Here is a 16,704-nt window from a genome sequence, read left to right as displayed (position 1 = left end):
TACCTTGGACTTCTGCCTTTTAAAGAACATGGCATGCAGATGTGTCACATGGGAGACTTTTTTTTTTTGGACTGACAGGTAGTTTCTAAATTAAGAACAATTTCCCATGTGGCTTTTTATAATTTTTGCACTTCTGCTTTTGTTGGCAGGATTTTTATGATGATTTCTTCCCATTTTCATATCAAGTAACCTTGATCCCCATATCTCTTACATGTTCTTTTTCTCCCCAAACCTAGTTCAGGCACAAAATGGGTCCTATAAGCCTTTCTGAGACATTTATGAAGCAGTCCTGTCAACTCAATAATGGTGTAAATCAAAAGACATCGGACAAATATAAATTTCAGGGCTGTTGTGAACTGGGGCAAAAAGGAAGCTTGTGCAAAAGTGGTGAGAACAACAAGCCGACTTGAAGGCAGAAAGGTTGGTGGAATAATGCTTGGCTAAAACCATGGTTCTTGTTCTGTCTGCCTAGTTATATAGATGCTGAACTTAATATTAGTAAAGGGTCTAACTTTTACACTTTTTATTTTCATTTTGTGTCCCTCTCATCCCATGGGGCTCATGTTTTATACAGCCCTAATTTTAAACATAGTGATTTGGCACTAGTAAGCCATGTGGCTGCAGTAGGATTTACTTCTGAATGGACATGCATCGACTGGTGATGTAAGAAGAGCAAATGAGTGGTTCAGACGTTTGAGTGGTTCCAGAGTAGAGGAAGATATTATCTACCTTTAAAGGGGAATATTTGTAGCTCAGGGTTGAAATGAGGGGTCCTTAGTGCTCTCTCAGCTTGTTTACTTGTAGGCGTTTCATTACCCTAACTAGGTAACATAATCAGTGCTAGTACAGATGATGTTACCTAGTTAGGATAATGAAATGTCTTCAAGCCAACAAGCTCAGAGAGCACCAAGGACCTCTTATTATCTAGCTTATTGGCTTGAATTGGAATTCATTTTTCCTCGATGCAAGGATGAGAAGTTTTGCTTTTGATTCAGAGTAAAGAAGTGTTTGCAATATGGCATTTTGTCTGTGGTGATTTCTGTTCTTCTGGGAGCCATAGTGTCCAGTACAAAACATCTTGCCCCAATTCTTGCAGACCAGAATTAAGGGAGTTTGCTGCCTAAGCACTTGGTGGATTTGTTCTGTGTTAATAATGAGCCCAACTGAACAGCTGAGAAATAATCCAGGCTTGGTCTACAAGCTGCGGAAGAGATTGTGGAAGCTCAGAGTTTGTTCCATCTTCTCACTGATGGATCATGATATGGTTTGAATCGGATTCAAAAACTGGAGACCTCAATTTCAAAAATTAATCTAGATTGTTGATCAACAAATAGGGTATCAAAAGGGAAATCGATTTGTAAAATATATTTAAAGAGAGAATGTCCACTCAGCAGGTAAGAAAACATATATGTTTGCAGGGTTTTTAAATGTATATATATTTAAAAGAAACCTCACCAAAATACCGTAAGTCATTACATCTATTATCATAACCAGATATGATTAACAAAATGGGCTTTCATTCAAATTGAAAGGGTTAAATAAGAAATTCTATCCAAATGTTATTGAGAAATCCTGCTCAAGTCATATTTAAAATACTGTAGACTTACATTTTGAAATTCAGTTTTTCGTTCCATCTACCCAATATCTAACCATTTTTATCACCATTAGCCTAAAGTTGAAGGAACTGGACTCTGGTATAAAAGAATATATTTTGTCATGAAGTGTTCTCACGTTCTCTCTTTCTCTGTTTTCCTTTATGCTGGCAGCTCTATATTAGTGTCGGTTAAACCATGACCAACGTGTCTGTGAGGAAAGACAGTGGTATCAAACGTGAAGATTCCATCATGGGCTCCGGCCAGAAAGATGACAAAAGCAGCTTTAGTTCTGATCATTTACCACCTGTTGGCCAACATATACATAGGTTCTCCTCTATCTCTTTGCCGCACAGCCCCAAAGAAGTTTGGAAAAAAGGCGGGCGTGTTTTCTCTGTCCTGCTAGCCATCAACCTGATCCTACTAGCATGCACTCTTGTCAGTGGTGGGGCATTCAAAAACGTCAAACTGCATGATTATGATGCCTTTTTCATGCTCACCGTTGTGATGTTGATTGCCATCATTTGGATGTTGTTCTATATCTTCAGTACCTCCAAGCGCCAGGCTGCCATCCCTTACAAAGACAATCATGCAGGACCTATCTGGCTAAGAGGTAAAGAGATGCTGATAAAAGCATACAGTTGATTTGATAAGAGAAGAGGTAAAGCAAAGCACAGCCAATATTTCATTGTTGGAGGAGTGCTGGGTTCATCAGGGCATCAGTCCTATCTGTGTTTAAAAAAAACATCTCAGTGCCCATCACATTTATAACATTCAAAATGAGTAAATGAGTACTGGGAGGGAAGCTGTGAATTGAATTGATCACAGCTCTGCAGAGTTAGGCCCTAATTAGAGCTTACTAATGTTCAGGCAGCTCCTAAGCTAAGTCTTGGATCTAGTTCAAGCTTGATTGTGTGTATCTAAGTTATGATTAAGTATGGTATTCTGGACAAGCATATGAAGAATGTGGATTGAAAATTATAAAAGTGAGTGGGCAGCTCAGATATCCTGTCCAAGCAAAATGATAAAAAGTGTACCTTAAATCTCTTGGGGCTCAGTGAAAACTTGGAAATGGTGCCACTACTACTTCTGGAATAAATTAGTCCTAAGGATTTGATAGACTTCTGCTGCTCCTAAACATTATTTGTAGAAAAGAAGGTTTAACCCTAGCATTGAAGTTGGACACTACACTTGCTCAAGGCAAGATTTATAGTTTAATCAATCGGCTTTACAAGTTTGATAGTGCAATAAAATAGGGCTCTGGTTTTGACAGAATTGGGACATCCCTTGTCTTCTTTCCTGGGCTGAGGAAGATTTGTCATGGCTGTGAGATCATAGAACTAAATTAAAGAGTTTGGATTGTGTATTTGTTATGGGAAGATAATGATATTTGTTTTCCAAAACAGGTGGCTTAGTCTTATTTGGAATCCTCACACTGGTCATGGATATATTCAAGACAGGCTACTTCAGTTACTACGAGTGCTTATCAGTCATCAAAATCATGTATCCAATTGTACAGGCTGTGTTTGTAATTGTCCAAGTGAGTTTATGTATTTAAACATATTTATATGCAACCAAGTGCCAATTGGTTTGGGAGGGGACATATAAAAGGGAGAAAATAAAAGCTAGATAAAGCTCTAATCATCTAAATGACAGGAAGCTGCTGTTCAGTTTAAGAGGGTAGCTTGAATTGCAGTAATATTTTGTTCCTTAGAAGAAGAATAGCAAAACAGTTGGTTTGTGTGCACCAGTATTTCAAATATAATTAAATGTCAGGCACAAATAACTAGACCCATATGTGCAGGATTTAAGCTAGCTACTTTATTAGATTCGGTATATAATAGAAATCTACCCAGTCTGGCAGCCTGTTCCTGGGAACAATTAGATAAGGCTTGAAGGATCTCGGAGGGTGGGAGGGCTTCAGTCACAACCCTTTTGCAGTTGCACAGTGACTTCAGGCTAGCTCCATGCTTAATCCCTCTCCCCTGCCAAGCTGAGTGCTTCCCAACATTAAATTATCTATAATCTGTTTGTGCATTGTGGGAGCTAACTAAAATGTAACAGATCTTGAAATATATCAAAACGGCTGTAATGCATGTTGTAATTAGTAGCAATAAGTGTTTTAGAACTTGAACAGCAAAATCTTGCAAAATGTGTACCAATAAGTCTAGGAAACTCTACCCTGCTCATACCCAGGACAACAAGATGCTATAGGAAGCAAATTTACAGTTGCATTTCTTTCTTTCTAGACTTATTTTCTGTGGGTCTCTGCCAAAGACTGTGTTCATGTACATTTGGATCTTACCAGGTGAGTATCAAGATCATTCAATAAAATGTCTTTCAGTCAGGTGTCACTGACTGAATGAAAAATAGGATGGGTTTGGGCAGACAGAATCCCAGTGCATTATTTGTAATAATATTAGTATTCAACAATGAAGGTCAAAGACCTTTTCCAAGGGTCATGTTGGATCTGGGAATGATTTCTGGAGGACTTGTCTTTATTCACTTTTCTGAAGCTTTTTACATTGGGTAGTATGATGTAAAAAGATTAAATATCAAAACAAGTGATAATTCTGAATAGAGTATTTTTGTCAGGGTTCCAGCAAACACTCTTAATGGAATCAAGACGCCAAGGCAGGCATATTCCTAAAAGTATAGATTTATTAGGCATATGTCATATTGGCACATCTGGGGAAAGCCCAACTCTGAAGGACCTGAGGTTTTCCTCACCCAAATCAAACTCCGAAGTTCTTTCCCCCTCCCAAGGTCACACGTCTGTCACATGGTCCAACCAGGTCACATCTGTTCTATATTAACATTCTTGAAACATCACATTCTGATTGGTCCACATGGACCGCTATGTGATTGACTAACTGAACTCCTGTGATTGGTGTGCTAAGAGTCTACCGCGATTGGCCGAGCCGATCGCGGGAGATACAAAGCGCTGCCATTGGCCACCGAGCTGCCGGCCGGCTGAATAAAGCCAAGCAGCTCACAGGTCTTGAACTGTTCTATACATGCAATAAAGAGCTGAATGTACACTTTGGAGTCTCGCCTCTCAATGCGACCCGATCTACCCAGAACCGATCTACCAGACATAACACTGGCGACGAGGGTGGGATAGTGAAGCGAAGAACCACCCAGCACATGGCAAACAGTGCGAAACGACCAGCAAGATGGCCAGCAGCACCCCGCCACCCGTTCCCTTCGACCCAACCGATCTACCAGACATAACAACATCCTCCGTCCTGTCTTGCATTGGTCCATGCCTCTCCCAACACCTGGCAAAATATCCTTGGCTCCCACTGGAAAGAATGTTGTTTTGGCTACACATCCCTAGCTATCTCTACCTCCTCCCTTATGTTCCCACAGCTCCAATGAGTTTTGCGGTGGCAGCCCTGAAGATGCTTCCAAAATGGCTTCTGCCCAAAATGGCTTCAGAGCTGACATTTTCTTGCTTTAGAGTAAAAGTGGACAAACTTGGAGAGCCAAGTTTACCAAATTTGAGAGCCCCCAAATCCTTAATCCATGGGATAGTCATTTCAAAACAGGATGGGCAGCAAATAATTTTAATAAATAAATAATAATAAATAATAACACAGCTAGGATTTTCCTTTTCATTTCTGGTAGTGAAATAGTTTTAAGATGGGTTTTTAAAATTATATCAAACCTACTTTATAGTTTAGTCTACTACGTTCGTTTACAACAATGAACAATCACTTGGCAATTGCTACTCTGTAATCTGTCATGGTGCACAGAGGCCCTAAGGATGCTATATTAGCCAACTGAAAAGAATTTCTATCAAAAGGAAAAAGCTGTATGAGAAATATCTGCAAGCAGAAGAGTTAGACTCATTTTGGAATGTACCATAATTAAATTACTCTTATCCTTAAAGTATTTCAGTTAAAGTTGATCACTACTGTTTATTTGCTCTGTCTCTGGAGGTGAGTTTGGGTGTTTGGAATGAACAGAGCTTATTCATTAAACCAAAATTCTCTATTCTTCTATGATAGATGTGGACTGATGCTCATCTTAACCACCAATCTAGCAGTGTGGATGTCAGCTGTAACAGATGAATCAGTGCATAAGGCTGAATCAAAAAAACCAGATGTAAATATGTCACACAGGATGGGTAAGTTGACTGGGAAACATAAGAAATATGATCAAATGAACCTAGAGGGCATTACTTTAAGGCAGAGCTCCACAACCTTTCCACCTTGTCAACCAGGCCCGGCATGTGAGTGGCAGGAGCACATGTGTACAACTCCATCCACAGCTCCATCCACACAGCATATGAGCACAATGGAATTTCGCACGCTGCTCACCACTCACCCACCACTTATGCAAGTGGAGCCTTGCTTGCGCATGCACATTCTCACTTGCCTATCACTCGTGCAGCCATTTGGCTCCAGAGTGGATGGCTAACATGTCAATAAATTCGTAACAGAATAAGATAAATATTATAAACTAATAAAATATAATCAGCTGGTCCAAATACACTTGAAGTCTCCAGACAATCTACATTACTGTACTAAAACTGTAAAACCACTTTCTTAAAAAAAAATGTTGTTCTGAAGAGAGGTGGGGGAATGTGTGGATCATACAGATTATTGATGGGGTAGAAAAGATCTATTTCCAGGTCCATTCCTCCTTGATCTATTAAAGAAAAAGAATGCAGGATATCTCTTTATGACTGAATTGAATCAGGCAGATAGATAACCTCTGTTTTGGTAAAAGATATAGTTGTGAGCATAATGCATATCACAAGAATAATATGGGAAGAAACATAGGTCAGGTTAATCCTCCTTGAAGGATAGGAGGTATTAAAAGGTAATTTAAAAATCTCCTTCCATTGAGTTTTGAAAGATCATAGAGTTGGCTCTGAGAGTAAACCTCTTATTTCAGTACCATTCAAACTTTTTGATCAATGTCAATCAAAAGTAAAAAAAGAAAAAGAAAAACTTCCTGAGCTAGTCTTGACCAGCTTTTCCTTCTCTCTCTGCAGCTGAACTAAAAGAAGACACCTCTGACAACTGTGGCTGCAAAAGTAATGTCTGCCAAATCTTCAAAAATGGTTATTTTTGGCTGTATCCTTTCAATATCGAGTACAGCCTTTTTGCTTCTGCCATGATCTATGTAATGTGGAAGAACGTTGGCCGCATCATGGACCACCATTCCCACCATATCCATCACCTCAAGTTTAAGCTTTTCAAGAGGACTTACTTTTTAGGTTTCATAATGGGACTCTTGATCATGGCGTCTGGCATAGCAATCCTGATCGTGTATGAAATCCAGATCAATTCGAAAAACAAGGCTAAAGTGAAGAATCAGGTGCTCACCATGTACTACACTTTCAATATTGTCTGCCTGAGCCTGATGTCCCTCATCTCTGTGGGTGGCTCCATTGTTTACAGATTTGACAAGAGAGACATGGACCGTGAGAAGAATCCAACTAGAACGCTTGACGTGGCCTTATTAATGGGTGCAGCCTTAGGGCAATATGCCATTTCCTATTATTCTATTGTGGCCACTGTGGCCAGTTCACCAAGGGATACTATCAATGCCCTCAACTTGACCTATTCCTTGCTGATGATTGCCCAACACACTTTCCAGAACATTTTCATAATTGAAGGCCTCCATCGACAGCCCTTAAAAAGGGAAAGCAAAGTGGACCATCAGGAGAAGGACATTTATGGCCTCACTTTTGTCAACTTGAATGCTGTATCGCTTCGCGTCCCTGAAAATGGAAACGCTTTATCACCAGTATCTCCAGGACTAGCTATCCAGGCTCCTCATGAAGTAACACGGTCCATCAGTATCTCCAAGAAAGTGAGCTGGCGGAGGAGATTCTTAAAAGAAAGCTCATTATTCCTGCTCCTGTGTAATGTAATTGTAAGTAGGATGGTTTTATTTGAGCCAAAATTGGATTAGTCGTCAGTAGTTAAGTATGTAAATAAGTAGGATTCCTTTGTTCTTATCAAATAGCGAAAGCTAGAGCTAGCTTCTGTTATTTAACCAAAATACCTTTACATCAAAATATGAAGTTTTGCTGATCTTGTTGAATTGTCTCAACTATAACTTCATCAAACATACACACGTCCAATTCCTAGCAAACATGCCCAAGAGTTGCAGCCAAGCTAGTTAGGGATGTTGGGGGTAGTAGTGTAAAAAAGCAAAAGGAGGACTAGACTGAAGAAAAACAAATTAGAAAATACAAAAGACATGGAGCTGCTATTGCTACTTGAGGTCTCTTTTTTTTCCTCTTGGAATCCATTTTTTTACTATGCTTCACATCACTGGCAGATAACAAAGAGGAAGAGAAGTATGAAACATAACATGTGTTAGGTGATGCCTATGTCCAAAAAAAGGCCAAGGATCAACTGAGCCATCCATTTCTTCCTGGACTTCTTAAAAGTAGCATTTTAAAGAGAGTAGCAGTTGTGAATAACTTGACCGATATGTTATAGTAAATTGATATTCTCTAGATTCTGTTTGATGGTGTTCAGTTTCCCAGAGTTTATTTTAAGAGAAACTTGTTCTCTGAGTGTTGGTGGAAAGCAGAGTAAGTGCAAAGCCATCTCCCTCTCCTTCTCAAGCTGTTTTTCAACCATTTCAAAGCTGTACAAATAAATATAAATGCGGCACCTTTTTAAAATAAAAAGAGCCGCAGAAGCAGCAAGAGGAAAGGCAGGACTGAGTAATAAACAACAGTTAGGTGTGTTATTCGGCACACATTGCAAAGGAAGGGGAAAGGTGAATTTGTCTTGTGGAAAATTGCCTTGCAATTCTTGCTGCTTTTCATACATATTTGACTGCACCAAAGTAGTTTGAATAAATTAATGATTTTTACATTTTGTGCGGTAGTATTCCACCTTTTCTCTAGAGAGCTCAAGACACGTTATAATGGATCACCCCTCATTTTTATCCTGACAGGATTGTAACACCTTTTCTGGGGATGGAAAAGGAACTGGAAATATGCACCTAACACACGTGAAAAATACTGGGAAACTGGCATGAAGGAGGGAGAACAGATTGTGGCACCGCACAAGAAGATTTATGGCTCTTGTCTGTTAGGCATAGATACTTGGGGTAAATCAAAATTAACAAAATTCTAGGGCAGTGCTTCTCAATCTTGCTGTTATTCTGAGCCACCCAAGGTTGCTCACGAATTCAGTTCCCAGAATTCCGGAACCAGCAGTCCATACATCTTAAAGCTGCCAAGGTTGAGAAACCCTGTTCTAGGGTACTCCACGTTTCTTTAGATCAGGGTCATTGCCTTAAAGAATTCGGTGATGCAGAGGCATGTTAGTTAAATGTTTATGCTTAAATGTCATAGTTTCTGGTGCTCTTAAAATCAGGCTGTCCTGTGTTCAATCTTGCATCAAGGTATCTTCTGCATCAAGAACCGTGCCTCGTTAGTCTCATTCTTCTTTGTTTTTACTTGCTGACGGTGCTATTATCTTTGTCTCTTTCCCAAACAGCTCTGGATTATGCCTGCATTTGGAGCCCGGCCGCAATTTGATAATACCACAGAGCTTGAATTCTATGGTTACCCCATGTGGGCTGCTATTGTGGACATCTGTCTACCCTTCGGCATCTTCTACCGGATGCATGCTGTTGCTAGCTTAATGGAGGTCTACGTCATGTCCTAATGGACAAATGAAGAACTTTTTAGAAGAGCCCACATTTTTCATACCACCCTGGACTTGAAAGCCTAAAGAGCTGCACTGAGGGGGTTGAGTTCCTTTGGGCCCCAGGCCCAGTGATTTGATGGGCATTATCAAGAGAAGTGAATAGCTGAAACCAAAATCCCCTTTTTCCTATTTAAATGACTCCTTTTCTCGATAATCATCTTCAGTTATTTTTTTTTCTACCAGATATGCAGACATCAAGGACCCTATATAGGCTCCTGGTCACTTTACCACCTTTACCTTATTCACTCCTGGTCACTTTAAAGGACATTTTGACTTCAGTAGAGCAGCCTGAGGAGTCACAGCTTGAAAGAAGAATTTAGTGAATGTTGAAGACTGTTGAAAGTAATTGTGCCTTCGTGTCATTTGGATGGCTTCATAAAATTCCTTCCTGACTCTTCAATCCCTTTTCCAGTGATTTATGAAGGCCTCAGGAGTAAGACCCTGTTAAAGCTCATACATGATAAGAAGAATCCTGGAGCCGTTCTGGGTTTCGATGGGACTTCCTTGCTGTCCTGAATCAGGGCCTGAAGACTGTATGAGTCCATCTAAAGGGTTATTCTGTCAAGAGCATAATAAGAAATGTTAGTTTTTAACAAGAATTTGATTTTTTTTAATGAGCCTATTTTTATAAAATGTACATATTTATTGATTCTCATTGTGATGATTTAAAGGGAAATGAAGCCCCAGAGAACCACTGTAAGGAAAACACTTCCCCGCATGCCCAATCTTAATCCTCTAGCAGTGCTTAACCAGCAGCCTGCCAAAGGTGGTAGTTCCTCTGCTGCTTCGGCTCAGAGTTTGGAGCAAGGGGGATATTGTTCTCCTTCATATCCCATTGGAGGATCTCTTTTAGGATGATGATATGAAGTATCTACATCTCTGTGTAGAGCTAGATTAGTTAGATAGTGCTTCCTTCACAAACTCTTACACACAAACACACACGCACCTTTTAGTATAGTTCACATCTTAGGATAATGGTCATAAAAATAATTAATAGGTATTCTGCATTGGCTTTAGATCATCATTGTGTTACTAAGCCCCCCAAGCACTAAAAAGAGAAAATGGCCATCAGTGAGAACCTATGGAGTATATTCCTTTATTAATTTAGTTGTCCCTTCACATGCATCAAAACTGTCACCTTCTATCTTCATGTTAAGAGTTTTGGGCATGTTGCTGGAACTATGGGAACTTTGGCAATCAGATTGGAGAGGATTGCTTTAGAAAATTCTCTCTTTTTTTGGCCACTGTTGAGGCATCTCTTTTAGGCTTGTATTTGGATGTACTGGTAGAGCAAATTCTCTTCATCTTTGTATTAAATTTAAATCATCTAGTGTAATTCTAGATGACCATCAACCGCAGCTGATAAGAGGAGAAATTAACAGAATACATGTTTCCATTCCAAAAAAGTAAATAAATTTTGTTGGTCCTAATTTTCAAGATTGGAGTTCCCTATTCCAGCTTCAATAACAGATTATGCAGATCTTATTTGATTAATGTGGTGATTAATTGAATAGGACTAGGAGACTCTCGCAATGTTAGACTTTCTGAATTCAGTCTTTGACATGCACAGCAAGATAATAGCACTATCTTTGTCTTTATGCATATATAAAGCCAATCTGGTGGAAAATCCTCCTTTGATACTGGATTCTATCTAGAAGTATTCTGACATGTTTTAATGATAGCCCAAAACTGAGCTTATCTAATTCTTTCCAGTGTACAAGGTAACAGCTGTGCTAATGATAGGAATTTTTGACATATTTCAAACTGGAAGAATTTGACAAGAGCTGTAGTTGATCATCACAATAGTTATTTAATTGCACTGTTTAAGGGTCCCATTTTTTTCTTATGAAATTGTATTTACAATGGAAAGAAATGTGATTTTGGAAAATGACTTGAGGGAGAGCAAAGATGACAGGCTCCGCAGAAGTTAAAATATCTCAGATGATAGAATAAAAGGAAATTGTTCCACTTTGTCCTACATATCTTATTTGCTTCTGAAAATTATTATTTGCCTGTTTCATTAACGTGCTTTCAATAATTTTTTTTCCACGGAGCAGCTTCGGAACTTTAAGAAAAAAAATCTTGCTGCAGTCAGTATGGCATAATGATGACAGAAGGTGGATATCAGAATAGGAAAGTCAAAAGAAAGGCAAAGGTAGTCCCTTAAACAGGACTAGAATCAGGTTATTTACTTGTGAATTCATGGTTTGCTTGATTTTCCTTCAAACATCCTGTTCAGGAACGGTGTTTGTGATTAACGGTGCTATTTCCACCATGGAGATTGGGAAAGGACTGATTTCAGAAATGAAGCTAAACAACGACAGACTTTATTGTGGTCATTAACCAGCACAGTCGGGGTGACATGGAATTCCAATACAGCCATGAATATATTTAAGTCCTGCCTAGTCCCTGAGCCAAAAAGTTCAAAAAACTGGATCAGAAAAGACAAGAGTGGGGCTGCATAATTAAGCAGAAGAGAGCCGAATGGCTTTTACTACTTGGTGAGTTTTTCAGGGTTTCTTTTGATCATAGATTTAGAGTTCTTCTGGGTCAGTGCTGAACCCATGTCAAAAAGGAGCATATCAACTGATTTCAGATGTTTTTGAACACATCCTCATGCAACACTTGCTCAAGGCCAGCTTAATCACCTGTCAAAACTAATTTCCTTTCCTCTCCATCCCACGTTAACAAGAGTGATTGGTGAATTTTTTCTTACTGGTTGGTGATGTTGATGGGAATGGAATGAAATAAAGTTGGAGGAATCTACCAATTCCTCTCCTTAATATACCATAAATAAAAGAGAATCATAAGGACCACTATAGCAATTTTTACACCAATCTTCTGCTGGTTCAAGGATTGGTAGGTAGCATTTTAATTCAGTATAAATAATGACAAAGATTTTTTTTTTTAATCTGTACGGTAACATCTTTTTAGATTACAGATCTGACTACCTGTTAACAGGAAGTGAATCATCTATTAATAGTTGGATGTTATATTATTAACAAATTCTCCACTTTGATCAATACTATTAACTTTCAGTCATTGAAATATAGCAAGATATTTTCCATTTTGAGCCAGGGAATGTGAGATTGATAATGAACTGCTTAAAACAAGCTGTGTAGATGAAAATTTCTAAACAGTCCCCTGAAAACACAGCAAGATAGCCATCTTAAAGTGTTTCACATCAGTCAGAAATGTGAAGAAAGCGGAAAGTCCTTTGCCCTGATTGTCACATGTTACCTTGTCACAGTAATGAAGCCAACAACCAGGCCTGCCTCTGCTGTTTTAGTTTGAGGCAAGTTAAAGTGATTGATCAATCCTTTTTCTCTTCTACCAAGTGATATCTCTGATTGAAAAATAACCTTCATTCTCCCTAATGAGGAGTGATGTGGGATTGGGTAAATGTTGGTGAGTTCAGCTTGCTTAACTACCAGATTGGTAGTTAACTACGAGTTAGGTTGTCCAACTAATAGGACAACTGATTGGATACAGATACAGATAAAGATAATCAGAGTTGGAAGGGACCTTGTACGTCATCTGGTCCAACTCCCTGCCCAAGCAGGAGATTCTACACCATTTCTGACAAATGGCAATCCAATCTCTTCTTGAAAGTCTCAAGTGATGGCACTCCCACAACTTCTGAGGGCAAGCTATTCCATTGGTTGATTGTTCTCACTGTCAGAAAGTTTCTCCTTGTTTCCAGGTTAAATCTCTCCTTGTTCAGTTTCCATCCATTATTTCTTGTCTGGCCTACAGGCACTTTAGAAAATAGCTTGACCCCTTCCTCCCTGTGGCAGCCCCTCAAATATTGGAAGACTGCTATCATGTCTCCCCTGGTCCTTCTCTTTACTAGACTAGCCAAGCCCAGTTCCTGCAATCGTTCATTGTATGTTTTAGCCTCCGGTCTCCTAATCATCCTGGTTGCTCTTCTCTGTACTTTTTCTAGAGTCTCAACATCTTTTTTATAATGTGGTGACCAAAACTGGTTGCAGTACTCTAGGTGTGGTCTTACTAAGGCTTTATAGAGTAGCATTAGTACTTCCCTTGATTTTGACTGTATCCCTCTGTTAACGCAATTTAGGATTGCATTAGCTTTTTTGGCTGCTGCTGCACACTGCTGGCTCATATTTAGCTGGTTGTCCACTAAGACTCCAAGATCCCTCTCACAGTTACTGCTATTGAGCCTGGTTTCACCCAGTCTATATGTGTACTTTTGGTTTTTCTTGTCTAAGTGTAGGACTTTACTTTTCTTCTTCCCTCTATCTAATCAAGTTCCAGTGTCCTTGAGAAAGGATTCCTTCACAGCTCTTTCAACTTCCAATAAAGTATCTTCAAGCCTCTAGTTGGCAGTGTTACAAAGTTTCTTTAATCCACTCCCCCTTCCTTCCCAAAAAAGCCTAATAAAAAAAAGGGAAATATACATGTATATATATGTATTTAAGAAAAAAAAATTACTAAAGGGAGCCTCTATTCTAAAAAAAAACTATTAACAGTCAAAAGGGGGAAAAAAGAAAGAAAAATTAGGTGAATATAAAAGGAAAAACCAGTCTAGTTACAGTTACTAGATCACAATGGAAGTTCAATGAAAGCAAAAGTAAAAGTAAAAAGCCAAGCCTCAATTTGACATTCTCTTTAAGAAATCGCCGCTAAATCAGTTTCATCAGTTTTTGTCCAAAGTCTTACAGGATTCTTCTCATTTTAGAGTGTCCTTGAGTCCCCGAGAAAAAAAAATTCTCACCAGCCGATGCACTCTCTTTCAGCCTCTTCCTTCCGGAGCTGTCACAGCTTCAGCAGCTTAAAGGCTGCCTCTCCGCCGATGGTAAAAGGGCTTCTTCTGGATCAGCCAGGGACTTTGCGATGTCCCTGGGATCAGCAGAACGCGCCCCTTACTATCACTGTCTCTACGGGACGGTTTAGGTCCATTAGGACCGACCAGGGGCGAAGATATCAGCTGCAATCTCAGAGCCCCAAGATTGCAGCTGTATCGCAGTGACGTGGCTCCGCCTTCTCCAGGACTTTACTTTTCTCTACATTGAATTTCATTTTTTTAGATATGGCCCAGTGTTCTAGTCTGTCAAGATCCATCTGGATCTTGAGCCTATCTTCTTGGGTGTTAGCTATTCCTGCCAGCTTAGTATCATCTGCAAATTTGGTAAGTTCCCATTCTATTCCCTCATCTAAGTCGTTAATGAAGATATTGAAGAGTACTGGGCCTAAGACGGAACCTTGTGGCACCCCACTGCTTACTTCCCTCCATGTAGACTTAGACCCATTAAGGACTACTCGTTGAGTATGGTTTGCCAGCCAGTTGCGAATCCTTCTAGTGGTGGTGCTATCTATTTCACTTTTTTCTAGTTTACTAAGAAGTAGGTTGTGGTCTACTTTGTAGTAGGTTGTGTCTACTTTGTAGTAGGTTGTGGTCTTCGTAGTAGGTTGTGGAATCTAACTCCAATCCTAATGGATTGCTCCAATCCTATGGCTATTAAGCTATTTCTAAGCATGGGCCTAATACTCTTTTCAAAGAATGCTAAACTCATGTTTTAAAATAATAGCCCAGCCAGGTAGCCGGTCACAGGTGCAGAGATGGGGTGTGCAGTGAAGAAAGAAGGGGTGGTTGATAATGAGCAAACACCAGCTTTGACAAATACTACTGGTACAAAGTAGTGCTGGCAATAAGCCACATTCCACCCTCAGGGCTGCCACATTCAGAAGCAGGCTGCAGACAGCCAAGAATCTGGAATGGAGGCAGGAGAATGGTGAGCCCTCCCCAAGTAATAAAATCAGTAAAAACAATAGCTACCTGACACTTCTTAGCAGAAGCCGTAGAGATCTAACCATGCACCCAGTGGTGGCTCTACCAGGAACACCTAGCTGGCAGAGCCCAGGTCTCTCTCCCAGTTTCAGTGGAATTTTGTGCAGCACAGGATGGTGCTTGAAAACCTGTCTGTAGAAGAAACCCACATGAAAACCTCAAAATGCTTGGAAAAGTGTCAGAGATTGCAGGGGCAGAGATCTCTGGGGAAGCCAGGTGTCTGGTTCAAACCCGTGATTCTCAACAACCGCAGGGGAGAGCTTGTGCCTACCGCAGCCCTAATAGATGCTGGCAGATCTTACTTCTAGTGGTAATGACCGCATTACCAACTACCTCACCAATAAAGCATGTTGTGGCAAATACTGTATCGGGAGGACAGGGGAAACGCCTCTTTAAAATTGAATGGTCTTTACGGGTTCTCAGTTGTAAGTGGGGGATGAGACAAAGGCAACATCAGGAGGATGCAACATGGAAACTGTTACCAGGTATCTTTATGGTAAAGTTATGGGAATGTGAGAATGAGCCCTAAATCTCTCGCTAAAGAAATCCTGTCTTGGTCATGTACACTGACAGGAGGAGCCTGGCCATTCCTTCAGATTTACCCATGACCAACAGTGTCAGCGTCAGGTGTGATGCCAAGGCGGTTCAGCTGGCTTAGACAGCAAGTAATGAGTCTGGGTGGAGTAATGACAGGGCATTCAGGAAAAAGCAGGCAGGACTAAGCAGGCTCAAGGGAAATCATAGGGTAGGGAGACTGAACAGATAGAATAGCACAAGAGAAGAAGAAAGACAGACCATCTGAGAAATACAGGGAAGAAATCAATAAGGGGTTTCAAATAAACGGCTGCTTCCATGTGACCTTCAAATCTAAGGCAACACAACCCATTAATTTTAATTGGCCAGACTGAGTGGTAGACAAAGGAGAAAGGGGAGATTTCAAACACTTTACAGCATCTTTGGAAATTCTCAGTCATCCTGGTCATGGTTGTCACAAGATGCTTTTTCAAGAGGAGAGAGGTTTTTCCATGGACCGGAAGGGGCATGGTTTTGTGTGCTGCCTGCAACCCACGGATGGGGCTTCGCTTATTTACATGGCCCTGTTTCTGGCATGCCACAGACCGGTGCCGGTCCATGGACCAGGGGATAGGGTGGGGTGGGGGACCCCTGCTTTACAACATTAGTATCCCTAATCCAAAGAAACACTTTCTGACTGGACATTTCTTAAGATGTGTTTCCTGCAGGAAGAAAAGAGTTAGCCAAATCTGTACAGCACTACAAAAAATTCCTGGGTGGGAGGACACAGAGAAAAAGAGAGAAAGATGGGGGAGCTGTACACCTCAAACATTTGATATTCCCAGCCTAAGGAAGAAGGACCACAGTACTTATGTGCAGTATTTGGAAATATCAGCCAGAAACTTTAAAGAAAAAATGACTTGAATCTGTTCATTTGTGGACCGAGGATAAATTCAGTAGCAACAATTGCTGAAGAGTATGGGTGGAATAGTATGCAGAATTTCCCTCAGGTTGCAACAACCTATTCCAGATTTGTTTTTTATGAGCAGAACATTCAAAATTGGCATTGCCTGAATTGCCCAATCATAATAAA

At 40.2% G+C, this 16,704-nt stretch overlaps 1 protein-coding gene across 1 annotated transcript in view; it reads left to right on the top strand.

Moving 5' to 3' along the window:
• Positions 1-11,265, top strand: part of OTOP2 (otopetrin 2) — a 56,503-nt gene extending 45,238 nt beyond the window's left edge. The window contains exons 2-7 of the mRNA XM_026701698.2: positions 1,767-2,205; positions 2,999-3,132; positions 3,842-3,900; positions 5,606-5,724; positions 6,598-7,484; positions 9,074-11,265. Of these exons, the coding sequence (XP_026557483.1) occupies positions 1,791-2,205; positions 2,999-3,132; positions 3,842-3,900; positions 5,606-5,724; positions 6,598-7,484; positions 9,074-9,244 (1,785 nt within the window). The 5' untranslated portion in view covers positions 1,767-1,790 and the 3' untranslated portion in view covers positions 9,245-11,265. The remainder of the gene's footprint in view (positions 1-1,766; positions 2,206-2,998; positions 3,133-3,841; positions 3,901-5,605; positions 5,725-6,597; positions 7,485-9,073) is intronic.
• The last annotated feature ends 5,439 nt before the right edge of the window (positions 11,266-16,704 follow it).

Source organism: Pseudonaja textilis, chromosome 2 (assembly GCF_049901715.1).
Source record: "Pseudonaja textilis isolate UNSWEBS1 chromosome 2, rPseTex1.2, whole genome shotgun sequence".
Taxonomy (NCBI): domain Eukaryota; kingdom Metazoa; phylum Chordata; class Lepidosauria; order Squamata; family Elapidae; genus Pseudonaja; species Pseudonaja textilis.
The sequence above is the reverse complement of the archived record's forward strand: the minus strand, read 5'-3'. Positions and strand labels throughout refer to the sequence as shown.